Source organism: Oreochromis aureus, linkage group 2 (genome assembly GCF_013358895.1).
Source record: "Oreochromis aureus strain Israel breed Guangdong linkage group 2, ZZ_aureus, whole genome shotgun sequence".
Taxonomy (NCBI): domain Eukaryota; kingdom Metazoa; phylum Chordata; class Actinopteri; order Cichliformes; family Cichlidae; genus Oreochromis; species Oreochromis aureus.
The window spans coordinates 3,742,348-3,762,895 of NC_052943.1; the positions used below are offsets into that span (position 1 = coordinate 3,742,348).

The 20,548-nt window shown below is 41.2% G+C and overlaps 1 protein-coding gene across 1 annotated transcript in view; it reads left to right on the forward strand.

Annotated features, from left to right (window-relative positions):
* pigg (phosphatidylinositol glycan anchor biosynthesis class G) overlaps nt 1-5,065 on the forward strand; it is an 81,908-nt gene extending 76,843 nt beyond the window's left edge. The window contains exon 13 of the mRNA XM_031751430.2: nt 3,917-5,065. Coding sequence (XP_031607290.1) covers nt 3,917-4,139 — 223 coding nt within the window. The 3' untranslated portion in view covers nt 4,140-5,065. The remainder of the gene's footprint in view (nt 1-3,916) is intronic.
* Nucleotides 5,066-20,548: the final 15,483 nt, after the last annotated feature.

Sequence of the window (20,548 nt, forward strand, 5' to 3'; positions counted from 1 at the left end):
GACCTTTCGTTTAGCACTAATGTGTCATCAAAAAAGCCACGTAGTGTCCATCACAGTATTTTTGGAGAACATCTGGTCATATGTCCACGGGAATCTCACCCTAAGTGCTCTAAATAGGTCGGAAATATCATCATAAACTGATGTTATCCTGCAATCGAATATCACACAAACACACGCACAGCAGCAAAGGAAAATTACTTTATGTGCTCCAATAAAAGCATGATACCTGAGATGTCTAGTTGTAATTATTGCATTTACAGTAAGTTGAAAATAGCTCCTGAAAACGTTGCTTCTGAGAAAGCCCGTTCAAACGCAGCACCTGCATTGATCGGTTGTAAACTTGAACCTGAACTGGAGCAATGAAAGCAGGCGGTAAATTCCATTTAGATCGACGGCGTAATTGCAGCCAGTTATGGGATTTGGTGCCTGGCAGCCTCGCCATGTTTGCTGTGGTTTTATCTTCTGAATAGCCAAGTGGGCAACCCATCAATTTCATATGTAGGCTGTAATGAACGCTGCAGCTTCTGGAGGGGGTTAACACCACCCAGCTGATGGTAAACATCACACACTGCATTCCAGTGCAGGAAACTTGATCATCTTTCCTGCTTGTCATCACTCATCCACAAAAGACTTACCTCTAATAGGTGCTCAGAGGTACTCTGACTAATGGCACTAAAATAGTCTGAGTTCATTTAAAATTCACTCTGCAGCATCAGCAGCTCGACCATGAGGCTCGTACTGGAAGTCCTCAGGATCTGCTGAGTAATGACATCAAACTAAATTATAATTTACACACAGTGTGTTTTTCTTTGTCTTAATCCACTGTAGGTTTTGTAATCTGTGAGATTTCATTCATTTAGCTTAAGGCACATTTGCGCTTGATTTATTTCTAAGGCACTTTGCAATAGTGACAAGTGTCAGTCTTCTCAGCATCTGCGTGCTCGTGAGCTTTAAGATGAAATGATTTACTGAAATAGATTGTAGTTAAAGACAAGACAAACTTCAGTAAAGTAAGTCTTAGGATGGTAAGTGTTTTTTGAAGGTTAGGTCTGATATTACGGTTAAAGTTAGAATTAGGTTAGAGTTTAACACACACAGATAGCCAAACAGACATGCTTGTAAATATGTGTGTGGCCCCTTCCTTGCACACAGAGTGGAGCAGGCTACGCTCACAGCTTTGCTCAGAGAGCAACTTTTAGCCAAAACATGAGAACCATTTACCCAAAAATCCTCAAACTTGGCACTGAGCAACACAACCACCAAGAGTGAAGCAGATAAACATGTTAACTTGGGTAACAGCTACAGTTCTCACAGCATTAGTACAATGAGCCTTAGTTACACCCTTAGTGATTTCTGAAACTGTCAGTTTTTATAGGTATTGTTCACAGGTTTAACAGACTGTCTGTGTGTTCTCGTGACCCACCTTAGAGGTCGCCTATAAGCTCTATGAGGCAGCACACAGAAATAGACCCCAAGCTGTTTTGATATGAGCAACTCTGTGGAAGTAGGCGTTAGCAGCAAACACAAACAGAGCATGGTGGCATTCAGTTTTTTATTTTTCCCCTTTTTTTTTAATGCAGCTCTATATTTCTACTTCCTTACTGTGACATGACATGCACCAATTTCATTTCTCTCTATCTGAGAGACTTTGTCAGTCATACTTTTAAAAACGAGTCCATTAGGGCAGCAAAAGCAACCAGACACATTTTAATATGTCATCCCAACCTCTTACTGTGATGTTAAAAAGCAGGAAAATGTTCATATTATTATCTATAGTGCCTGGAAATATCCATTAGAGCTTCCAGGGGTAGTTTTTAGTTCAGCGTTGACAGGCTGTGCGTACTGTAGTCTATCTAGCATGCCAGCAGTTTTGATTGAATGACAATAATGGGTGTTTTCAAGTGTCGTGATAGTTGTTTTCACTTCCAAAGAAGTGGTTTATGTCACTTTTAGAGATGTTTGAAATGTGTCTGTACACACAGGGTTTCACCAGTCATCAGTCCATCACAAGCTTTGTGTGTAAAGCTTTTATCAGACTGGTGTAGCTAAAAGCATAAGAAGCACGAGCACATGGCTAATTAGCATATCATACATAATGCAGGCTACTGAAGCTGCAGTCACTCGGGCTATATTGATACACATGCTGTTTACACCAGCGCTAAATGTAATGCAAGCAAACACTCAGTTAATCTGTGTGCATGTATTCCCACTACGATGCTTGGCTAACATGCCTGTAGCTTCTTTGCAGTTCACTACAGCGATGAAGTTGCCTGCCTCTTGTTTTTATGCAATAATTACATGTCACCAAGGATATTTTAATCTTGTTACAAACCTAGTGCTTTCCAATTAAAAGTAATCAACTCCAGTCAAGAGGAGGTCACAGCAGCAAGACTTTGCAGCAGTAAAGTGTGATAGTTAGTGTGTCTGAATTCAGGTACTTCCATCGTTACAGTTTCATCAAATACTCGACGTTCATGGGAAAAAGAAATGTCCTGTGCAGACGTGTGAAAACTAACTACACCCCATGATTCAGTAGCTTGTAGAACCACCTTTCACAGCAGTAACTTAAGGTAATTGTTTCCTGTATGACTTTATCAGCCTCTGACATCACTGTGGAGGGATTCTGTGCCACTCTTCTTTACAGCCACACATTTATGCACAGCTCTCTTAAGGTCTCACCACAGCGTTTCATCAGGTCGAGGTCCGAACTTTGACTGGACCTTTGCAGCGCCTTTTCTTGTTCAGCCATTCTGGTGTAGATTTGCTGCTGTGCTTGGAGTCATTGTCCTGTTGCATGACCCACTGTGGGCCGAGCTTTAGCTGTCAGACAGATGGTCTCACATTTGACTCTAGAATACTTCGGACTCAATGACTGCAACGTCTCGCGGGTACCTGCATATTTTTGTCAAAATGGGTGACTTATTGCTATATTAACTAGTGTTAACTTTGGTTTGTGTAGCTACACCAATAGACAGAGATGGTAGCTGCTTTGTGCAAAAAACAACTGTGAGCACTGCTTAAGAGCCAGTTTATGTCGAGCACTGTGCTTCAGTGAAGTCAAACAAGAGCTTCCTAACCTCTTGTGTTGCTTGTCTGATGTCAAGAGGACGTAACCAAAATCTACAAAACAAAGACTGAGTTTCTGAAAATGTTAGCTTCCACTAAGTAACATGATGTGGCTTTTGGAGATTTTAATAATGTTTAATCAACTGATTTCTGCCTCCACAACTGAGGAAAGCACAGTAACAATGATACACGCAAGCCTTTTATTTTCTCTGTTATCCAATGACTCGTAAAACTTTATTGATTATCAGTATTGGTCAGTCTTTGATCCACTCGTGTGTTTCTATCTATCCATCTGCTAACCGGTCTACCTAACATGTCACCTACTCCTTTGGTTTGCCTTTCTGTCTTGTGAAAAGACTTAAAGTTCCTCCCCCTCAGCTGGGACTGTGCCTGCTGTAATGAAGAAGATCCCTCAGCTAACTGGCGCATGTGTTTCAGTGTATTACAGACCGAGTCTTTTGTGTATCTGTGCGTGTTTGGCTTTACATCATCGTCGTCTCCTAATCTCCTCACGCCATCCCATCTTGCAGGTTTTAGAGTCATTAACTTCTTTATCAGAATTTGCCAGCAATCCGCATTATTGTGCCAAGATAATTGGATCAGAGTCTTCTCCTGGGTACACGTGTAAAGGAAAAAATGCGAAATTGTGGCCTCTGCTATGAATCACTGAGCAATCTGCATTTTTACCGAGTCAACTTCATCACGACAAACATAAAGCAGCTTTGGATGACCTTGACTTGCATCAAAACTTTTCTCCACAGGAAGTTTTGACTTTAATCCACAGTACAGTCGCCTGCTTTGCTCTCTGCAGTGCATCTTCCTCTCTGATGAATCCTTTTCCTCTCCACAGGAGCCCGGTTGCAGTCGGCCATGGTTGCTACTGTTTGGCCCTGCTGAGGTCTGTGCCAGCCGCAGCCTACATAGTGCTGGTAACTGTTCTGCGCTATCATCTCTTCATATGGAGTGTCTTTTCACCCAAATTACTGTACGAATCCATGCATCTCCTGCTGACTGCAGGAGTCTGTCTCTTCTTCATCACCATGGAACAAAGCCCCAGCTCAAGTAAGTCTTAGGGAGCCAAAGACTGAAAATCCCCATAAAGGATCAGACTTGGTCTTATACTGTGTGGGACTTTCAGCCTGATCCACGCTACAGTGTACTCACCTTCACTCTCTAAGTTAAGTCTGTTCACATTATGTGAATAGATGTTTGTGAACTCTGTTGCGAAAAATACTTTGGGGATGCACTTTTAATGTATTTTTGAGAAGCATATTTAAATATTTCATTCTTTTCCAAAAAGAGAAGTGTTGAAGAGGATGAATATAAATGAGATGATGTAAAGATTTTAGAGCTTTTTTTTTACATACCTGAGGGATGAGTGTACAGTGAGCAGCAGCGGGCGCTTTGACTCCATCATTAATTGAATGACTTTGATGTTACGCTGGAGAGCTTGATGTGAATGTGCTGTGAGCGTTTGATAAGACTTGTTTTAGTCTCGACTTGCACCCTCATAGTTGTTTTCACTTATTCACGCTGAGCTTTATTGTGGTGAAAATGTACAGAGTAATGTTGCACACGGGCAAATACTAATGATTATGACTCAATTCCATTTAGCGCTTCAGTTTCAGTCCCAGGAGCCTGATTTTTCTTTCTGAAAGTCTTGTGAATGTGATAACTTGAGAACAAAGCAACGTAGATTTTGAAATTTGATACTATAGGCGTGTTTTCTAGGAGGCTGGCAGTTGTCCGAATTGTATGAAATGTTGTGAAGGTGAATCTGAGTACAAGGGAAGCACAGTGCTTCACCTGTATGGTAGGGATCAAATACTGGAAGTTTCCTTTATTAAGTCTTTGATCATCTCCTAAGTAAAACTAAATAAGATTGACTTTATTTATTCCAAAAGTTGGAAAGTTACTGTGAAAAACATGAAAACCAACCTAGCTGTTTTTTATATTGTTAAAATAAATACCACATTCATGTTTTTTTTTCAATTCATGATATATATATAAAAAAAAAAAACACCCATCACGCCCCTGCGGGCGGTTTATCCTTCAAGCTCGGGTCCTCTACCAGAGGCCTGGGAGCTTGAGGGTCCCTCTTGCCAGTATCTTAGCTGTTCCCAGGACTGCGCTCTTCTGGACAGAGATCTCCGATGTTGTTCCCGGGATCTGCTGGAGCCACTCGCCTAGCTTGGGAGTCACCGCACCTAGTGCTCCGATTACCACGGGACCACCGTTGCCTTCACCCTCCACATCCTCTCGAGCTCTTCTCTGAGCCCTTGGTATTTCTCCAGCTTCTCGTGTTCCTTCTTCCTGATATTGCTGTCATTTGGAACCGCTACATCGATCACTACAGCCGTCTTCTTCTGTTTGTCTACCACCACTATGTCCGGTTGGTTAGCCACCACCATTTTGTCCGTCTGTATCTGGAAGTCCCACAGGATCTTAGCTCGGTCATTCTCCATCACCCTTGGGGGCATCTCCCATTTTGACCTCGGGACTTCCAGGTTATACTCGGCACAGATGTTCCTGTACACTATGCCGGCCACTTGGTTATGGCGTTCCATGTATGCCTTGCCTGCTAGCATCTTGCACCCTGCTGTTATGTGCTGGATTGTCTCAGGGGCATCTTTACACAGCCTGCACCTGCGGTCTTGCCTGGTGTGATAGACCCCAGCCTCTATGGATCTTGTACTCAGAGCTTGTTCTTGTGCTGCCATGATTAGTGCCTCTGTGCTGTCTTTCAGTCCAGCTTTGTCCAGCCACTGGTAGGATTTCTGGATATCAGCCACCTCCTCTATCTGCCGGTGGTACATACCGTGCAGGGGCCTGTCCTTCCATGATGGTTCCTCGTCTCCCTCCTCTTTCTTGGGTTTCTGCTGCCTGAGGTATTCACTGAGCACTCGGTCAGTTGGGGCGTCTGTATCCAGTAAGGGTCCTAAGGCTAGACCCCCTATGCTAAGCGAGCCTACCGCAGACATGAGCGAGACAGATAAATATGAAGGCATGCCGGCTCGGACGTCGCCCGGATCAACAAGGTCCGCGTCAGGTGTTGAGGAACCAGGGCACCCTGACGACAAGTGGGCTACTGGAACAAGAAGGCATCGGTGGGCAAGAGATGAAAACAGGGCGTTGTTGGAATGCTACTACGCAAGTAACCCTGGCGGAAGGGGTTACATGAATAGGATGAGGGGCCTATGGATGGATATATATATATATATATATATATATAATTTATAGTGCCAAATCACAATAGTTACCTTGAGGCGCTTTATATTGTAAAGTAAAGACCCTACAATAATGCAGAGAAAACCCCGACATTCAGTTGACCCACTATAAGCAAGCACTTGGCGACAGTGGGAAGCAAAAACTCCGGTTTAACAGGAAGAAACTTCCAGTATAACCCGGGTCAGGGAGGGGTGGGGCCATCTGCTGCGAACTGTTGTTTGTTTTATATCACAAAACAAAACAGCTCAGAAAAGTAAAACATACACAAAAGAAGTTACACAGAAACATGAGATTAACATCTCTGACCCAACCCGCTCTGAGACCTCCAGAGTCCCAGTCCATCCATGTCGCTGCGATGCTTTATGAACTCTACTCACTGTGTTTCCTTTGGGCTTAATCAGTTCATCAAACTTGTCCGTACTGTCTTCCACACACCACAGGTTACCCATGGAAAAGGCATTAACTGTAATCCCAGAAGCGAGCAACATGACAACGTAACCCCATGCAAACTAAGTTAAAATCTTCTGTCATTTCATTTCCATGAAATGAAGTGACAGAAGATTTCTAAAAAGTACTTCACGCAAAGCAGCAAGAAGAGTTTTAATAAAGTAGCATAACCTTCACATTTGGCCTGTAAACAGTCAGGTAATAATAAAGGTAGCACTAAAGTGCTTTTCCTTGGCATTCAGCCAGCTCAGCTATGGCTGCCAAACACTTTTTTGTGTTTTGACAATATTTGACAATTCGACCACAACCTCAGCCTGCCTTTAGTCACAGCACGATGAGCTCAGGTGTAAATGATAAAAAATAATAATTTCAGCCGCATCGCATTCGGCTGCTTCAGCATCGAGCTTCCTGTTGCTCACGCTGGCTGCTGCATCTTACGGGAGTCACTTAAGAAGAACAGAGCCATTGTTGGTATTTTTAGTACTACGTGTGCTTTCTCCGTGTTCATGTCAAAACGCATGCTGTGAGAAAGTGTGTGTGTTGTCTCGGTTTAAAAGGTCCAACAACATTAGCAGAGGTTTGAGGGGGACGTCAATCAAGTGGAGCTCCTTTGTGCCCACTCGGTCTTGAGAAAAGAGTCTAATCAGGCAAGCGTGAGTGAAAACACCTGTGTGGGTGTAACATGGGGTGCAGAGTGGGAGTTTTCGAGCACATCGCACAATATTTCCAGTATGCTGCACTAAACCGTTAGCTAAACTGTTCTTTTCTTTCTGTTACTTTTTTTTAACCCTTTTAAAACTGTAACCATCCAGTGTCTGGTGACATTTTGAAAGATGTGGACAAAAAAAGTTCAGACTTTGGTGTTCGATATGTTCAGATGAAATGAGCAGTTACATCTGTGGTTCTTTGCTGCATTAGCCTCCTTTACGAATTCTTATCCCAGTAAATGACCACATTCACATGAAGTTGAGCTCAGTAAAGTTAGCAAACAGGAAAGAGTTTGATGTTGTGTATAAACCTAAATAACTTTTGTTCAGCTTTAAATCCAAATTTTAGCTTTTGATAAAAGGATGAATGATGCTGTTGTTTTTTTCCATTCAGTCTTTTTTGATTTTATATTTCACTGAAGCTTTAGATGTTCTTACTGCACAGAGGCAGCATTTGTTTGAGCTCATTGCCGTTTGTCTTTTGATTTCTACTTGCAAAATTGCGAAATTGCAGCTGGTGAAAATCCAAAACTGTGTGGCGGTTTATAAACACTGCACAACAAGTTCCAGAAAGACTGAGCTAATAATTCCTCTTCTTTTCAGTAGGGCTTTATTTCACATGATGAATTGTTCTCGTTTGGATTTCGATGCGCGACTCGTAAAATTTTGTGTCTGCCAGAGGGCCGCGGACATAAACTTTGTTTAATGTCCACTCAATCGGTTTCTTCAGTATAACTGAGAATCCCACCAAAGTAAAACTGGCATGTAAGCTGGCTTCGATCCAAAGCAATAAGAGTATGGAGCCAAGAGAGCAAACAATGTGTCCCTGTCCAAGTACTCGATGGAGCTCACTGTGTGCTTGGACTCTTGTTTTGAAAGTAAAATCTGAGTTACAGTGAAGACTGGAACACTCATCAAACCTCCTGTTTGGCTTCAATTTTGTACAATTTGTTAAAAGAAAATATCCCCGCCTCCAACACAAAAAGCTAGACTTCTAATCCAGCGGGATGTGATGTAAAGTAGAAAGTAAGACATCATTCCAGCAGTTATTGTGTTGACTCATGGGCTTTTGACGTCGACGAACAGAAGCGACTGCTTCAAAGCTTCTTGTTGATCATAACCTGGCAGTTCTAACCAGGAAAAAAAATCAAGTTGAAAGACTCTGTATGCATCTTTTCACCTCCAGACACCAAAGTGAATCTCATGTTCCCGCCCCAACACTTGTCACTCACCTTGATGAGCTGTCTGCATTGAAACAGTGTCTCACCCGGGGCTAAGATCACTGACTCCCTCCCCCCGAGGTGTCAGAGAAGCAGGTGCCAAACTGGGAAAAGTGGGGGAAGAGGAGGCAACGCTGGTGTTCCACGTTTTCCTGAATAGATTTTTGTTTGATGCGAGGCGAGCTCGTCACTCTTTATTTTGCCGCCGTTGTTGTTGCTGTGACTCACCTTGACAGGGACCTCACTGCTTACTACATCGGCACAGAATGGAATTTAAATGCCCCGAGCATCATTGGAAAGTCAGACAAACAAGAGGATTTGCATTTGAATGCAGGGGGGGTCAGGGGCAGACACACACTGCATATGGATCACTGCAGGTGAGCTGGTTTGCATTACAGGGAGGACACATTTAGCTTTTTTTCTTCTTTCTTTTTTTGGTGGAGCCAGCCTCAAAGCTAAACTGGCAGCACCTTATTGTCAAGTGCCTTTTTCCTCTCCTTAGTTCAACGAGGAATCTCACAAAGATATCAAAGTGTGATGTAAATAGTTGATGAACCAGATAATGATCTACAGGATTATTCTGTCAGCATGCTTCACTTCGCTCGACTTGTCCGATGGTCTCGCGCTGTCTTTACAAGTCGAGCTCCTGATCCTACTAAATCTGGATTCCCATACTGTCTTTTTTTTTTTTTAACCAAGATCTCCTCCTGTGATTGTAAAGTGATTCAGAAAAATTTAGAATGACAAGCAACACATTTTCTCAGATGGAGATCGATTTTCTGTTTTTTGTAAGAATAAAACATTATGAACCGCTCTGTGGGAACTGCAGCGCCGATGATGAATTATGCTTGAAAAGAGTAACATCCGTCTGCATCTCATTGGCCTCATGAAAATTCTTGTGAAGCCGCTTTATAATCCTGACCAGTTCCGTTGAGTTTGACAAACTCCTGCAGTCTAAAAGCTTGATTTATAGTACTGCGCTGAATCCCTGTGGAGCACGCACCGTGGTGGGTGACATCATTGTTTGCAATGGTACTTGAGTGCGGATGTCTCTGCGCTGCTCTGTCATCATGAGTAAAAGTGAGCTGATCAGGCTGGAAATGAATAATAGCTTATGAATATCCAGAAAAACAAAGGTTACTTTATCAAAATGCAGGAAAAAGAGAAGACTTAAGTAACAGCATGGTACTAAAAAAAAGACAATATGGCACATGTCCACATTGTAAGAATATCTTAGAAAATAGTCTGGATATAGCCATCGGTGAAATCACCTGTTGCATCTGTGCTCCACAGCTGGTTACAAGCTAACGTTATGCCAGCTAATGTTAGACATGCTAAATTATGCTAAAATTCACCTTCTCACTGTTTGATTACATTTTTACCCTGTATTAGTTTATTGTGTGAGTCCAAAAATGTTCTTATCCTTTATTTATCCAGCTAAAAGTCTCATTGAGATTAAATTCTTTTTTCCAAGACCTAGCCGAGATCCACTTTAAAGAAGGTTTCACTAAAGCTGCCTAACAGCAGCTAACACAGGCTAACAGCAGCTAATAGCAGCAGTTACCAGCAGAAAGTTTAGGATACCCTCAACAACTGACCTCAGTGTCCTTGTCATCAGACAGAAGTGAACTTTACTGACTCATTGACATATTGGACTCCTTTTAGAAAGTTTTACAGTTTCCTCCAGAACAAATAGTCACTCGAATTGCCACTTGCATTAGGAGGGATGAGAAAACAGAATTCAGTTGACTGCAAGCTGCAGTTTTACACACTGTAACTTTAAGCTTTAACATTAGCATGTTTATTGTCACCATTTTTGGTTAGTTGGAACCAGAGGTGATTACATTTGGATAAAAAGACAGAGTGCTAAGTCATTAGCTAACGCTAGCCACTGTAGTTAGCAAGTGGCATTGAGAGTTTTTACACATGCAAAGTAAGACACACAAATATTGAACATCTAGTGCTAAGAAATAGACAAATAAATATTAAATTAGTCACAAAACTGATGCACAAACTTCTTGGATAACCTGTACCACTCACGCCGCAATATCATTTGTAATTCCATAATTCCACACTAGGCTCTAGCTACCTTTGTCAGAACACCGGACAGTCAAAGCTGCCACTACCACTATCCAGCTGAATTATAAAAATTAAAAAGGTAATCACTTTCAGAGAGGGGACACAATCTATAGAGACCAAGGTAGTAGTTTGTTTTTGTTTTTTAACATGGGACTCTGGGGATTGAGTCACTTTTAGCCAAGTCTCAAGTGGCCACTAAAGGAACTGCAGTTTTTTGCACTTAAGCTTTAGCTTCATTTTTAACCTTCTTAAGTTGCTGCTTGAAAACTGTCCGCTATAGCATTAGTGCTTTCAGGGAGGTACAAACAATTAGAGACTCCTACATTTTTCTTTACATTTTTCATTTTTCTTTTAAAGGCACTGGTACAGAGCAAAGTATAAGAAGTTGTGGCAGCTATATTTGATTACTTTTGTTAGAAAGTGCATGCCAGATCATCTCTATAGAACACAGTACACTATAAATCAGGTTCCAGAGTTGGTTTTATGATTAGAGCTTTTGTTTAATTTATGGGGTTATTTTGTTGTCTATAGTTGTTGTTTTTTTCCCTAGTTTCTGTTAATACTGTCTGTTAAATGTCCAATAAGACCAAGACTTGGATCAAACATTTAAAGAATGCAATAAGCTGTTGTCAGGTGAAGCAAACGGGTTTTATTGATCAGTCGTCACTTCAGAACAAGAGGAGGAGACGATGTTTGAAAACCAGAACTGTTGTCTGCTTCAGTGTAGCTGAAATGCTCGGCTCACAGTAAAGAGCTACATAAAGGTAACAGCATAGTTGGTTTGTTAAGTTATTTAATCTTTTTGAAAACTTCACGATTCGTCTATAAAACGATCAGAAGCCTCGGAACAGCTTCTCACCAGTGTGATGAGGCAACACTGTGACAGTTTGAACTCATTCCTCTGTATCCAAGTATCCAGCAGACCATGAAATAGATCCGAATAATTGTTTTGTTCACATGGTCGAAAGCTTTTAGGCATGTGTTGTACATCACATCAAAACCTGACTGTGTGTGGGGTTATTTTTGCCCATCCGTGTTGAGATGACTCTTGTATTTCTGTGTGACCTGCACTCCACATGTATTGAATTCATTCCACGGTGATGTCAGTCTGTTTTTAAACCTTTTTGTTTTCTCCTGTTCGTAATTTGGCAACAGCCCTCGTGTTTTGTTTTGTTGTATTTTGTTTTTTCCTAATCTAGCCTGTGGTAAACTATGCAATTCATACTGTTTCTGTATTCAAACACTTCACTCCTCTGTCTGTATGTGATGAATTAGGTGTTTAATCAGATGAAATCTGCCTTGAAGTTGAAAATCCCTCTTTTATATCTGTAGTTTTCTGAGTTGGTGTTTGGGGTTTGTTTATTAATGTGAAAAGTGACAGACTTACAAGAATCATCTGTTTATGTTCTCCATATTAAAATAAAAGACTTCCTCTGCAGGATTTGTGTGATTCCTACAAGCTGTTACATTAAGCGTTTTGATAAGGATGTGCACACGTTCCTCCTGTGATATTAGTGATTAGCTGCCCATTAAATTGTCTTTCAGCTTCTTGCATCCTGGGTGGAAGCCATCTGTCTTGTTCCCTCCTGCTCTGGAGGATGGATGACATATGATGCACTTTTCACTAGAGTCTCAAAGTTTCCTACTGATTTAGTAAAATTGGACATAAAACCATCTGTGAAAGTGCACCTAGCGTATCTTAACATACAGTATAGAAGTAGGAGGATGATAATTTAGTAATCATCCCTCTATCTGCTATCCACCCACTAAATAATTATTTTATGCCTTCAGGAGCTGGACTTCAATGCCACCATTAAAGGAGCCACACGTTCCACGCTCCGCTCGCTTCTGAGTAGGAGTCTCTCTTAAAACCTCCAAAGTGATGATGCACCCAAGATGTGTTATAGCCCTCATGCCACAAATCTAAGGCACACAAAGCTGAATTCAGGGAGCTTTTAATGGAAAATATTGACTCGAAACTAGAAACCAACTGGAAATAATAGATACACACGTGAAAGCATCAATATGGGTTGGTTTGTGCAGTTTTAGTCCATACTTAAGTACGCATGTCTAATATTTCCTTCTTTTGCTTGTTTTCATGATGCACAGTGCTCTATGTAGGCTGTTAAGAGTTTCCTGTTGGCTGAATTCAAGCAATTCAAGTTGAATCCAATCACCTTTTTTCTACAGCTTTTGAGTAATCGTGCCTTCTACCTTGCTCTGAGGCACTGAGGTGTTCCCAGGTTCACGAGAGCTTCTGACCAGATGAGCAGACTCCTGTCCAATTGGCAAAGGTGCCGCCAGGTGTCCAAAACAGTCAAACTTCACTTTTCAAAGTGAAGTTTTAATATTAATGTCGAGCGTAAAGTCGTCGGACTTACCAGCCTCATCCGACACAAGAGCTTTGCTTGTGTGAGAACTGAGGTTGTAATTCTTTTGGCCTTTTCTGTGGCTTTATTGAGGACAGATAATCTCAACCATTCACCGATATGAACACAGAAATATGTGCATACTGTGAAAGTGCCCACAGAAAATGACTCTGGATTCATGAAATGTGAGCTCTGACCAGTTTCATCCTTACCTCTGTGCATACGTTAGTGCATCTGAATGTAAGTAAACACATTCATTCAGAGGTGTGTCATGGAAAAGTACTGCTGAAACAAAAACTCTTCATTGACTGAAACTAAAATTGAAGAAAGTGTCCGTGGATGAAGCCAGCAAAGGTCTACCTCGTATTTTCCTCAGGCGAGAGGATGGATAACAAAAAAAACAAAGAAGTGATATTTAGGCTGCACTAACTGAGTCAGTGAAGGTTGTGTCCACTGAGACACGAGGCTGCTGTATACTCTAGCTTGGGTTAAAAAAATACACAAAGCTCTGACATCAAAAACAGTTAGACTGGAAGAAAACAAGGGAAGTGGGAGGAAGATGAGGAGCAGCTGATTTATCTGCCCCAGGTGAGAAACTCACCACATTTATTTTAAACAAAGTCCATAAGTGAGAAATTACTAATGAATTAAAGTGTAACTGATGTCAACCAGGAAGGATGTGCTTCTTTAATGAATGCAGTTTTAATACGCTGAGCATACAAATGAGATATGACCACTGCTGTGTATGAAATAATGATGCTTTGGAATTGTTTTCTTCTGTGAACATATTCCTACATATAAAAACAAAAGCTCCAGCCTGTTGTTCAATCATTTGTGTTATTTCAGGAAATTAAATAATGACCAGAATCAAATTCTTAATAACAAATGAACCAATTTCCAATAGTTATCTTGGCCTTCTTCATCTAAGGTTTCACCTCATACTCAAATGCAGATATGTAGTTCAAGAGGGACATTCCCTCTAGCCCGACTCATGATTGTTGTTGTTGTGGTGGTGGTGGTGGTGGTGGTGACCACCCTCAGGCTTTGGCCTCTGAAGGATTACACTGAAACGCTACAAGGAGACCATCAACTCTGGAATGTTGCAGGATGTAAACACGTCGGCACAAACAGCAGCTGAGACCAGCGGTAACATTGAGGTGATGTGGCTGTGTTTTTGGCCCAAACAGCAACACCGCAGTGCTCAGCTGTGGGCTCATGAATATATCTGGCCCACTCTTTTCACCCCAGGCATCTCTGTGAAAGGAAAGTGTCCTGCTCCAATCCGAGCCTGGTGCATTATTTGGAAAACTCTTTTTCTTTCTCGCTCTGTAAAAATTGTAATCTTTGCGATCTGTGCCACATGTGTCAGAATCATGCCCGCATGTTAATCCAGACACGTACTACTTTTAGTTGTTAGCTTGTTTTTGCTTTCCCAGATAAGAGAGTGTAAAGAGAGCACAGTGCATCCATTTGTTATGAGAAACTTTCTTCTTCTGAAAGACTTTAAATGTTGGAATCTACATACGAGCAAAGACATGGAGTCACAGACAGGAAACAGAAGCTTTCAGCCCGTCCTAACACCATAACCAAACGTCATTGTTTTGTTTTTTATAAAACCTCCCACACAGCTGTTAATTTGTTATGCTCATGCCTGTGAAACAGACTAGATAAGAAATATGTTCTAGGACAAAGTTAAAGATTCCGTGCAAAGCTTTTCCAACACAATGAATCCGACTTTATTAAATGACCCACTCTGTCAGGAGCTGTTAAACTCTGCTTGTGAGTCATGTGATTTTGCTGTGTGGAAGCCTGTCTGTAGAACTACGGTCAGAATCCACAAGTGTGCTTAACTAAATGTTGCTAAAGAGTGTGGCCAAACTGTACATGCAAAGGCTGTACTGGACACACTTCTTTGGTGAAGTCAAAGCACGTCAAACTGCATGTTTCTGGCTGCTGGTGAGATTGTCAGCTCGCAGTGAGGCCCTTAAAACAGTCCCACATATTTCACCTTCATTACTGTCATACGTTCATCTACAACACAGCTCTTGCTCTTTAAACAATGACTAAAATGTGTTTTTAAACACACTGCTGGGTCTAAGATCTAAACTGCAGCAACTAGCGAATATTGGCTGTTTCGCCATGGTAACCCAGAAACCACAGAGCCCTCCACATTTAAAATCCCCATTTAACCTCTTTGTCCAACACACATTGTCTATGAAGCCGAACATGTTGTAACCACTTTCTAAAGAGACTGAGACCTTTAAAAGGATTAAAAAGAGCTGGAAGTGACACAGAAAGGACAGTTATTGATTTAGTTATTATCGTTTTTATTTGTATTATTTTATCATTTGAGATTCTTGAACTCACTTAGGCCAGATTTTAGTTTCAGTTCTTTAAATTACTTTTTTTAAATTATACCAGGTGGTGTGTTTAAGAGACTAATCAGATGATCCCCAGTGAGAAGCACTTGGCAACAATGGGAAGGAAAAACTCCCATTTAACAGGAAGAAACATCCAGCAGGATGTTTAAAATTCTCTAAGATGACGGCTTATCATCAAAAGAAAAAAAAAATGGTGTCATTCCTGGTAAGGTTTGTGTTGATCAATCAGCCAAGGATCTAAAGGATAAAGGTCACTCTTTCGTGGATGCCAGTGTTCACATTTTGGACAGAGAGGACAGATGGTTTGAAAGAGGAGTGAAAGAGGCCATTTATGTCCACTGTGAGCGACCATCTTTGAACTGAGGCGGTGGCTTACGACACCAGCTGTCTGCCATCTTTAATCCAGTTCTGAGATCCTTTCCCAGACGCCTTAACGCCCACTCACATCCTGGGCCATCTGACCTCAGGAAATCACATGATAGGGTGGGGCCAGGTTTCACAATGAGCTCACCCAAAACCCTGGCTGATTGTGACCTACACCCGTTTTCACATCTTGGCTCGTGTGATTAGGTAGAGGATCATCAGGGGGTCCATTGTCCCTCTTGGGGGGAAACTCCCACAGGGTTTAAATCTGGGACTCTCGGCCATTTGACCTTAGAACTGAAGAAGCTTCTCGGATGAGAGGTGAAACGTCTTCAAGCAACTTAAAGAAGTTCAGACGCTTTTCTTTGCAAGCTCCTTAGTTTGTGTTTCTACAACATCACTTACTGGAGCAGTAAATGTTTATCCTTGTTATAGTGATAATTTAGTAACTAACTGAATGTTTGTACAAGTCTGCTCTTGATTACTTAAACAACTCCTGCCATTAGGTCGAATAATGCTAGACTAATTGCAGCTGTGGAGTAAATAAAATTTGGTATTGACAACTTCAAATTATAATAAAAATTTAGATATATATGCAGTTTTTGAAAATGTAGAGGACTGTTTTTTTTGGAAGTCAAATTTATATAAAAAGTCGATGCAGATGATTTGAGATTAGAGCCCGGTGTTTAAGGACCCACTAGTTAGGTTTGCTGGGAGGGATTCCTGGAGTTAGATATCAGCAGGCATTACCGCTCTTCTGGTTTTTGACACATAACCCTTTGAATTCACACTTCTTTTTTTTATCAGAGTCAAGTTCAGATGCAGCATGCAGCTGTTTTCACAAACTAGGTGCACACAACCCGTCTAATACCAAGGCCAGTCTAGCAACAAGCTGATGAACACACACAGCCTTTCGTAACTGAAAAGAAAGCAGATTTTTCCCTTTATAATGCAGCTTGTGCTCCCTTCCAGCAATGCACATGTTGGATAAAACATATCCTGTGACGATAATTCGAAATTTATAAAAGCAACCTAAATATTTTTATATGTTTCTGTTCTGTAGTGAAGAAAAACAGAATGTGTGAAATGAGAGTTCTTCCTCTTGCAGTGTGATGTATCTTTAAATCACCACAGGCCTGTGTTTGTGCCCATGTGAAAGGGCATAAATCATTTTCTCATAAATCGGTAAGCATTTTGCACCTCCTCAGCATGTATGCCGAATGAAGGAATGAATATCTGAAACGTGTGTGTTTGTTTTTGCCCCTCGTCTCTCTTTTAGGTAAGGTAAGATCCAACCGTGCCTGCCTGTCCATCAGCAAATGCAGGACTAATTACAGCTGCGCCGCTCCTCCACTCTTTTGATGCTCCAGGAGTTGTCTGCTAAGTGGCAGATGGCAACGAGCCAGAGAGGTTATTGCAAGTTTAGAGCTGGCTCCCTCTGAAAACACTGCCACTGCAGGAGCTATTGATTGACGCACAAGTCACTCTGTGGCTGCAGACGCTGCCAGGGTTCCCCTTCTCCCCTCACTGAGTTTCTGCCACAGTTTCTGTTCCAAGCTGCTGAGAGGAATCCAGCTCGCTAAACCTCGGCTTAGTTGTTAAGAAGCCTGGAGGGAAACACTTGCTGTTTGCATAAAATTACTACTGGCTTGACTCACACAGCAGTGGAGGAGCAGCTCGTTAACCCTCCATGAACTACATGGGACAAGAACGCGTTAGCTCAGACGTTTCAGGGTCTGATCTGATTTTGTGTGAAGTCATTCTGAGAGCACTTTCCAGAACTTCACTAATATCTACAATAATACTGTAGCTTCTCTCTTGCAGAGGTTTTGGTTTAGAAATGTAGCACTCACTATTTCTCATTTTCAGTAAGAACGCAACAAAATAAAAAAATAACATTGCTAGAAAATGGTGTTTAATAGTATGTGGAACAATGGAACAGACAGATATCTGGTGTAAAGTGTTTGGTTTACGCTGGTTATTAAAAACAAATAAAAATTTAAATAGCAGCAGAGATGAAGAGCGCTCATTAAATATTAACTCAGCAGGTGTGAGATGATCCAGCCACAGGTCGATGATGGTGGAGTCCAGGTCGCTAAAAGGGCTTTTAAGCAATCCTCATGACCCTCATCGAAATAAAAATGCCCTCTGTGAGCGACACTTTTTAAGCAAGGAGATGCTTCATGAGGTGGGAAGGTTTCAATCTGATACACCGTACTGACTGAAAAAGGCTGAAATCTGAGGACCTGACAGACTCACTTCTAGCCTACTGATCAGAAACCACAAAGTGCACTCGCTAGTTTTTCTGGAGCTCTGAAAAATCAGTAAATGGTGTTTGCAAGCTTGTGTCTGTTTACAGTTTACCTGCTGATGATATCCTTGAATCATGAAGACCGTGAGCTGTGACTGAAAAACTCTGGTTAACAATGTTTGCTTAGAAACTATTTCTAAAGCCAAGAGTGAGCGCTGATGCTCCATTTTAAACAGAGACTGAAATGATTAGTGAGTTATGTGATGCAAACATACAATAAAATAAAATAAAATAAAGATCTTTCTGTTTCCTTGGGTAAGATATTAAACTTTGTAAGCAAAAACGAAGTTGTAAAAAGGTTTTATCGAATATTGCTGACATGCAGAAATTTGGATATACACATCTGTTTCACCAGATGTTTGAGGTGATGTGTAAATCAGTAAACATTGGTCACATTTACAGATTTGCATAGTAACTCCTGAATCTTAGTGTTTGCTATAAACTATATTGTTATTGTGTTTACAACAGTTCACTCTGTGAACACATTTTATTAGGTTCATCTTTTGCTCTCCGTACCTTACAGCTGCTCATCGGGTCCCTTCATGCTTGGTGCGTTGCGTGTATTGCCGACGACCTGAGTGAGAGTCGGTGCCAAGTTTGAGTAGTTTAGGAGAGCCGGTGTTCTGACAAAACACCCTACCTATCAAGCTGTCCTACTTGTTGTTACTGCGCATGCGCACAACTCAAAACGGCCATGTTTTCGGTGTTAATAGTACACGCCTAATATGTGATCCTACCCCGATCTCGTGCGTGCGAAAAAAGGTTAGTATTATGTTTTACTTCTTTATTACAGTTGATACTTGTTTTCCTTAAGCTGTTGTCAATTTGTTAACTTTTCAAGCTAACATACGTTTTGTTTTTTGTGCAAAAATACTCCAATTTGGAGTCTCAATTGAAGTCATATTTCAAGTCTTGATTTACGTCGATTTATTTACGTCCTATCTAAATAAATCCAAACCGGAAGCATGTTTTGATAAGTGTGCTTTGGCCATCAGAACGTCCTACCTATAGATATGTGCGATGGAGGCATAAACCACGTAAGGTATTATATTTTAATAAGGTAGCACGGATTGATAGACATGACTATAAATTTACGCTATGGTAGGGTGTTTTGACAAAGTTTTGTCAGAACACCGGAAGTCTTTTTGCAACCACGTGCACTGCCCCCTGGTGGCCTTTTAAAAGAATGCAGGTTTAAGGCACTTCCCAGTTGGCTTCACTCTTCAAACCCAGAAGCTTTGTCCATCTTTTATATTGTCTGTGAGAGGGGAACGGGCACACATAAGCACAAAGGCATATTCTTTGGCTTACTTTGTCAGGACAGTCACTGACACTATTTTATTCCCAAGCTTCTTAAAACTAAGTTTCACTCTAACTTATGAAGTGGCAAACCCTAACCTTAATTTAAACTTAAAACTAATCCTTACGTTGACCCCAAAGTCTTTGTCTAGTGGTCACAAATATAGCTGGACATGTTTTTACAATCCCAATTCCAAAAGTCAGGACACTGTGTAAAACCCATATTTTGTTGACAGCAGAACATAAAAAATATCAAATGTTTAAACTGAGACAGTTTATGCTTTATGAAAAATATTAGCTCATTTTGAATTTGATTGCAGCAACGTGTCTCACAAAATTTGGGATGAGGGCAAAAAAAAAAGCTGAAAGAGTAAATGATACTGAAAAGAAACATTTTGTAACTACTCAGGTTAACCAGTGACAGGGCAGTAACGTGATTGGGTAATTGACAGAAGTTCACCAATCTGTAAAAACTGTCTACAAATTTTGCAACAATGTCAGAATAATGTTCCTCGATGTAAAACTGAATATTATCATCATCTGCCATACATAATATCATCAAAGGAATCAGGGAATCTGGAGAAACTGCTTTGCGCAAGTCAAAAATCAATATTGGATGCTTGTGATCTCTGGCAAGCACTGCATTAAAAACAGGAATGATTCTGTCACATCTAAAGAAATCATTGTTTATGAACACAAATGCAGATTAATCGTCTACCATGCAAAAAAAAAGCCATATGTGAACACAATCCAGAAATTTCACCGTCTTATCTGAGCCAAAGCTCATTTAATGTGACTGGAAACTAGTGGTCAGACAAATTGAACTTTGAAAACATGGACTCTGCGTCCTCCAGACTGAAGAGGAGAAGGAGTGTTATCAGCACTCAATTCAAAGCCCTGCATCTCTGATGGTGCGGGGGCTGCATTAGTGCCTATGGCAGCTTGCACGTCTGAAAAGGCATTATGAGAGCAACATATGCTCCCATCCATATGACGTCTTCAGGCCTGGCATGTTTTAGCAAGGCAATGCTGAGCTGCATGCTGCATCTGTTGCAACAGCATGGCTTTGTAGTAGATG